General features: G+C 50.7%; 1 protein-coding gene across 3 annotated transcripts in view; it reads left to right on the forward strand.

The window, feature by feature from the left end:
* Positions 1-1,064: 1,064 nt before the first annotated feature.
* aldh3a2b (aldehyde dehydrogenase 3 family, member A2b) overlaps positions 1,065-6,957 on the forward strand; it is an 8,828-nt gene continuing 2,935 nt past the window's right edge. Inside the window, exons 1-8 of one of the 3 annotated variants that reach the window (XM_061750922.1) lie at positions 1,065-1,249; positions 2,468-2,630; positions 3,849-4,080; positions 4,506-4,591; positions 5,346-5,554; positions 5,636-5,753; positions 6,378-6,519; positions 6,596-6,762. In XM_061750922.1, coding sequence (XP_061606906.1) covers positions 2,469-2,630; positions 3,849-4,080; positions 4,506-4,591; positions 5,346-5,554; positions 5,636-5,753; positions 6,378-6,519; positions 6,596-6,762 — 1,116 coding nt within the window. In that variant the 5' untranslated portion in view covers positions 1,065-1,249; position 2,468. Of the gene's footprint in view, positions 1,250-2,467; positions 2,631-3,848; positions 4,081-4,505; positions 4,592-5,345; positions 5,555-5,635; positions 5,754-6,377; positions 6,520-6,595; positions 6,763-6,957 lie in introns of those variants that run through there. The other 2 variants (XM_061750923.1, XM_061750924.1) reach the window with 2 other exon arrangements.

Genomic DNA, 6,957 nt, shown 5'->3' on the forward strand with positions numbered 1-6,957 from the left:
GGAAAAGGAAAACAAGTTGTAGGCGCAATTGTCTTATGAGATGAAAGTACCCCCCCCCCCCCCCCCCTCCGAGAACAATCTCATGCAGAAAAAAAATGATCTTGCAAGAAGGAAGTCACATTTTTTCTTTTTAGCTTATTTATGGGAAAAACATATTTTTCAAGAAATCCTGTTTTTTTTTTTTTTTTTTATGACCAAAAAGGTTCTGGTAAATTAAAACTGTATCTGTCCCAGAAAAAAATGTCATGATACTTTTGCGTACTGCTTGAGATAACCCCCGTACCACTAGTGGTACTCGCACCGCAGTTTGACAACCTCCTGCAGGTCCGCCCGGGTCCTAAAGTCCGTCGAGTTTCCCGCGTATTCCAAACAGCGGGCGGCATTTGGAAAGGGAACGTTTGCGTGTTGTCCAGTTTTTGTCGTTTCGATTGTCCAATGGCCGCCGCGCATTCCCAATTTTCCATTACAATGGCGAGTCGACGTGACGAAAAGAAAAAGTCAACCTTCAGCTGGCCTTTGACACGTCTCCTTCAAATTGAGATGCCCAAAGGATGTCACGTTTTTGGGAACACCGTGCACTTGACCCTTGACCGCTAACCTACGAACTTTGTGACGCTGTTTTCGTCAATGATTTGATCTTTTCGTCGACTCTCGACACAAATGTGGCGTGACGACGGCATCCGAACGAAGCTCAGCACAAAAAGCCATCCAATAGAAATGTCCGCCATTTTGGGGGTCATCCATCTATTTTCATTCTTTCCTTTTTCAATGTCTGAACAGTTTTCCGGTGCGACATGGGAGCTTGGTTTTCATGATCCAAAAACCCCGAATAGCAAAAGTTTTAGAAAGGGTTGTGTTTTCCTCATTTTTAGTTATGTTCATGAATTGGTTGTGAATAACCAATGTGAATGTTTGTTTTATACGCGGCTTAAGTTTGTCTTTCATTGTGTTACGTCACGTTATGACGCTCCATCTCGTTACGTCGGTGTTGTGTTACTTTTCCCGAACATTTGCCCTTTATTCTCTCTCTCTCCGTGGAAAAGGAGGATTTTTGTGCGCGTAATCGTAGCGGAGGACGAAGCGACGCGTTTGAGCGTGGTTGTGTCGTCTGAGGCCCCGCCCACAAGGAGGCGGGACATAGCGGGACGACCCGACTGCAGCTCCGACTCAAGCCAGATCCGCTAGCGTCCGGTCCAGACAGTCCGTCGGCTCGAGCCCGAAACCGTACACACGAGCGGAACCCCTCGAGGTAAGGCCGCCGGCCAGCACGCGACGTCTCCGCTTTCCTGTTCCGCTTCGCCTCGGGGACTACTTTTAATGGCGGAAGTGCTCGCGAGTTCGGCCCAAACCGAAACCAGTCGAATAAATCAAAAGACCAGCTGCTCGTGCACGCGCGTCCCCGCCAGCTGGCCTTTGTGTGAGCGCGCGCGCACGTGCCTCGTGAGACCCCATCTCTGGGGCGCGCGTGCTCACGTGACGGGCGACATCCCATAATAGGTCAGCAGGAGTGAAAAGGACACTTTGTTGTCCTTTTTGTGTGCGCGTGTCCTAAAAAGTCGCAGAACTTTTTCGACTGTGCTGCTTCTCCGGAACACAGGACACAAAAGACGCCGTAAACATTTCTGGGCTTGTAACGACTTCCTGTTCCCACAAGGGGGCACAAGGACTCACACGCCATTCTCGAGTACAAGTACACATCCTTCTGTCAATAGTCGTCGTTGTAACTCCCGACATTGCAATGCATCTCTTCCAGCCTCCCCCTAAAAAAACATTTTGTTATGTTTTTAATAAGAAAAATAGCACCTTATAATATATTTGTACTTGTATAGCAATTAGAGTGCAAAGAATTAAACGGTTAGTGAATCTTAATGAATTGTGGCTCCTCCTTGTGTGTGGACTTTGGGGGCAGTATAATAGAGCACAGGTGTATTCTAACGATACACGCAGACGGTCAAAACCCCTCCATAAACCGCAATATCAATAGTTGCTCTTTGTAGACCATAAAGATTATATACCCGAGAGTAGGGCTATATTGTCCGTCTGTGGCGGTTGCTACACTAATTGTGTTCAAATTTTGTATCGCTTAAATGATTAGAACACCACCACACCAATGCTATCCATTAGCCCGTCTATGGCGTTTGACATTTTTTGTTAGCATTTAGCTAGTAAGAGGCAAGGTCGAGTGGTTGTTGTGAAGTGAGTTGAGCTCGACTGCCACCAAACGGCACTTTTATCGCAATTTTTAAAGCCCCCGGAAAAAAAATCAGCCAAACAACAACAAAAACCCGCCAATGAAGTCGGGTCACTCGTATCTCAAAGCGGGGTCCAAGAGTTGATCAAAAAGCGGAGCGAAAATACAACATAGCATAGCGATTGTGGAGTCGGGAATGGCCGAACACTAAAATGGGACTTTGGTCTATCGAAGTTTTGAACTTGGCGACCGCACTCACCGGGTTTTCTTTGGCAGGATGTCTCGCGAGCAGCAGGCGGTGGCGAGCGCCAGGCGGGCTTTCGAGACGGGCCGCTCCAAAAGTTTGGAGCATCGCGTCCGGCAGCTGAAGAACCTTCAGCGCTTCCTCACCGAGCGCCGCCGCGACATCTGGCAGGCCGGCAAGAAAGACCTCAACAAGGTCTGCGCACGCGCGACCGCCGTTCCCCCGTCCGCATCGGAGTTCTTGCATTTTGATATTTGACGTCGCTTTAGTTGTAAAACGTTATGAGAAGAAAATCGGACTTTTCAAGATATTCATAAGATCATGATAATAAAGTCAGTGACAAAAGGGAAAAACAACCAACTTCGTTATAATACACCGCCGTTCACTCTGGAAAAGATACCGTTATTCTAAAAAAGTAGTGCTACAGTTTCAAAATTCTATCCATTTTGTTCTTGAAAAAAATCGATTTTTTGAAATTGTCAGTGCTTAACCTCAAGAAAAGAATCAAAATGAGGTTTGTCTCCAGTAACAAACAACAACCTCGAAAACACTTCGAGTGGAATGAATTTGTTCCAGCAAGTCTGACTAAAACCGAATCGTACGAAATCCAAAGCAGCGTTCGCCACAGAAAAGAACGTCAATTCACCGTATCCCTTTAGCGCAGCTCGTCGTACGTAGTATTAAGAAAAAAATACATTTTTTAGAGAACAGCTGTAGCTCTACATACAAACCAGCGACGTGAATATAGGAACATTTGAGCCGACTCCCAATGCCGTATGCGGCGAGGAGGGGAGCCGTTTTCGGACTTTTTGCTTGAATTCCCTCGTGCTCCTCGCCGTCCGTCTTCATAAATGGCCGCCACGTGGAACTTTGCGTCAAAAGGCGTCCGTTAACAACGCGAGGCGAGAACAAGCCTCCCGCGGGGTCTGCGCGTGTCAAAAGGCGGCCTTTCCACGCATTTGGCGAAGCTTCTTTGGCGCCGTGGTGGCTTATTTCGCAGTCGCCAAAAAAAAAAATCCAACTATTTTGGACTCGTTTCAGTGCGACTGTCAAATAAGTTCCGTGTGGTCCAAGAAGGTGTTCTGAAAGTGTGTTCTTGTCCTGCATGTTTTTATGTTGGAGGTCTGACCTTTGGCAGGATGTTTTTACGCTGACCGGGAGGCTTGTTTACTGCCCTGAATCGTAAATAAAAGAGGGAAGTTGAACTCTTTTCACGCAACTTCGGAAATGCTTCAGACGAACGCGCGTCGATTGCGGGAAGCCGACGTGTCGCCGCTGTAGTTTCTTTCCCTTTCTGTTTTTCAACTCGACATCATAAAAATGTATTGCAAATCAAATCGTGCGGATCCCCGGCCGCCAGCTGCAACCCGCTCGCTCGCTCACCCGCTCGTCCCGGTTCCGTTTGGCGCTCAGAGCGAGGTGGGGGTCCAGATGTACGAGACCCTGGGCCTGGAGGAGGAGATCGGCCTGGCCGTCCGGAAGCTGAAGGAGTGGGCGGCGCCGCGGCCGGTGGAGAAGAACCTGCTGACCGTGTCGGACTCGGTCTACATCATAGCGGAACCTCTGGGCGTGGTCCTCATCATCGGGGCCTGGAACTACCCGTGGGCCGTCACCCTGCAGCCGCTCGTCGGCGCCATCGCGTCCGGTACGATGACTTCCTCTTCTAGAAGCCCTTTCCAAAACAACCCCCAATTTGTCCCCCCCGCTTTGACGCCCCTGACAATATGGCCACCTTTCTGCCACAATCCACACGCACCATTTAGTCCTCCTATCCAGTTAATGTGTAAGTGGTCATGTGTCATGTGGTCGCTACTCGACTTCCTGTTCTGATGCGCAATACTCGTTCGGGTCAAAGGTAAACTTTAGCGACAGGACTTGAAATATGTTGAGTCAGCAATTGAAGAAGACGACTGAATAGAGTCGCGTTTTGTCGCATCGGTCCTGTGAGGACAGCCGCAGCTAGCGCTTTGGGGGGGGGGGATTCAGACCAAGTCCACGTGCGTTTGCTCATATCCGCGACACGGACGAAAGCGCGCGGTGCTGCCGAGCTCATCGCTTGTCGTACGGCAGGTAACGCCGCGGTGGTGAAGCCGTCCGAGGTCTGCGTGCACACGGCCAAGGTGATGGAAGAGCTGCTGCCGCTCTACCTGGACAAAGTAAGACACGATGTTGGATCAACACAAAACATAAACAATGAGACACAGTAAGTAGAAAAGAAAAACCTTAGCTGGGTTCCGATGGCCAAACTCATTCGGTGGATCAGGTTCCCTTCAGGCCGCCGTTCATGATGATGCAACCATTGCCGTGACATGTTTTGATATGCAATGTGCAACTCAGCAGAGGAGCAGGTAAAAAAGAAAAACACAAATCTGTGCTAGATCAGATAAAAAAAAAAAAATGTGAACGAGCGGGAATTTCCGCAAATAACGGGGACGGCTTAAAAAAGCAAAATCCGTGACTACAGTAGGTGCGCATTTGCGAATGCCCAACCGCAACTATCCGGTGGGCGGGCCGCTCTATTGGCTGCATCAGATTACATGAAACATTTCAACTCAGAAATCAAGATAGTTTCTTGGAATATTGTTCATTTTGACTTCAGAAAAGGGGCTTAGTCCAAACAAAGAAGACAAACATGAAGCAGATGCTTATGATTGGCTGGAGTGGGCCACGTGAAACGACGGGCTGGGCCAGATCTGGCTCCTGGGCTGCAAGTTTGACACCTGTGCATAGAGTAAACAAACACAAACCAACAAAGCAACGGACATTGAAGCAAAGTTAAGGACAGCGAGAGATTTATTGAAAATACTATTTTGCCAAATGAAAACGGAGCGCCAACACAGGCAGCAATGCGGTAGCTCTTCGGTCAAGCTGCCAAGTTGATGGCGTCGGCGCTGCCGTTGTGCCGCCCAGGAGCTCTACCCGGTGGTGACGGGGGGCGTGCCCGAGACGCAGGAGCTGCTGCGCCAAAGGTTCGACCACATCTTCTACACGGGAAACGGCGCCGTGGGAAAACTGATCATGGCGGCGGCCGCCAAGCACTTGACGCCCGTCACGCTGGAGCTGGGCGGAAAAAGCCCGTGTTACGTCGACAGCAAGTGCGACGTGGCCGTCGCCTGCAGGTAGGCCGAAGCCCCGCGCCCACGCTCTCGGGCCGCTTCCTCCGGTCACGCCGTCTTCCTTCTTCCTCGCTCCGTGCGCAGACGTGTGGCGTGGGGCAAGTTCACCAACTGCGGCCAGACCTGCATCGCGCCCGACTACGTCCTGTGCGAGCCGGCCGTGCAGCAGCGCCTCATCCAGGAGCTCCGCAAGGCCATCGAGGTACCGCGGCGTCTGACCCGCCGACGTGACGTGACCTGACCTGACCTGACCTGACCTGACCTCGGACTTCGGTCGTGGCCCCTTGTTCGGGGTCACGTTCAAAAAAACTTGCTTTTCCCAGCGCAAACATATTTCCACGCTCTCTCAGTCCCAAGTAGAAATCACCTTTCCTTTTTCGGTCTCCTCCCATCTTGACTCTTCCGATTGTCAAGCAAACTTGTTTGGAGCACCTCCAATGAGTCCGGGATGCCGCAGGTAAGCCTTTTCGTGGAGCCGCATCGCTCCTGTTCCGTTGTCTTTGTTCAGCTGACCCCGGTCCAAACCCTTCCGGAGTTCTCCCTGGTGAGGCTCCTTCATCCTTGCTTGCCGGATCTGGTGGGCGAACCTTTGACTTAGCGTCCCTCGCACGAGATGAAAAACCTAAACGAAACTAAAAGCCCAAACTGTGGAATGCACTTCCATTTTTTTTTGGACGACTAATTGTTCTGCTTTGGGGGGGGTTCTTGAATGAACTGCATAATGTTTGTGACTCAGTATTTGAAATGCTTAGCGCTGTGTGGAATCTCAATGAGAAGGGCCAGAAAAATCTGATGCCGTTACTTACTTACTTCTGTTTTCTGGCAGGAGTTCTACACGGACGACCCCAAGACGTGCCCAGACTACGGCCGCATCGTCAACCGGCGCCACTTCAGGAGGATCGTGTCCATGCTGCAGGACAGCACCGTCGCCGTGGGCGGAGACAACGACGAGGAAGACCGCTTCATAGGTGACGCTTCTGAGACACTCGTGCGGACCGCCGGGTCCGGATGAGCGCTAACAACTTCTGGGCGGCTGGGGTCCAGCTCCCACAGTGCTGCGGGACGTCAAACCTGATGCCAAGGTGATGCAGGAGGAGATCTTTGGACCTCTGCTGCCCATCCTGACTGTCAACGGCCTGGATGAAGCCATCCGGTTCATCAACAAGGGCGAGAAACCTCTAGCCCTCTACGTCTTCTCTGATGATGACAAGGTACCGCACACTCTCACCCGGGACCCTGGACTAAACCCAATGTCGGGCCAGGAAAGTTCCGAATTTCTGGACGAGAGAAAGTGATTGGTCTTTCGTTGTCTTTTTTCAAGGAACAAAACGCAGCAAAATTAGCTTAGGGCACCACACAGCCAATTCTCTCTCTCTCTCTCTCTCTCGAGTGTGGTCATCCCGTTG

Source organism: Phyllopteryx taeniolatus, chromosome 17 (genome assembly GCF_024500385.1).
Source record: "Phyllopteryx taeniolatus isolate TA_2022b chromosome 17, UOR_Ptae_1.2, whole genome shotgun sequence".
NCBI lineage: Eukaryota > Metazoa > Chordata > Actinopteri > Syngnathiformes > Syngnathidae > Phyllopteryx > Phyllopteryx taeniolatus.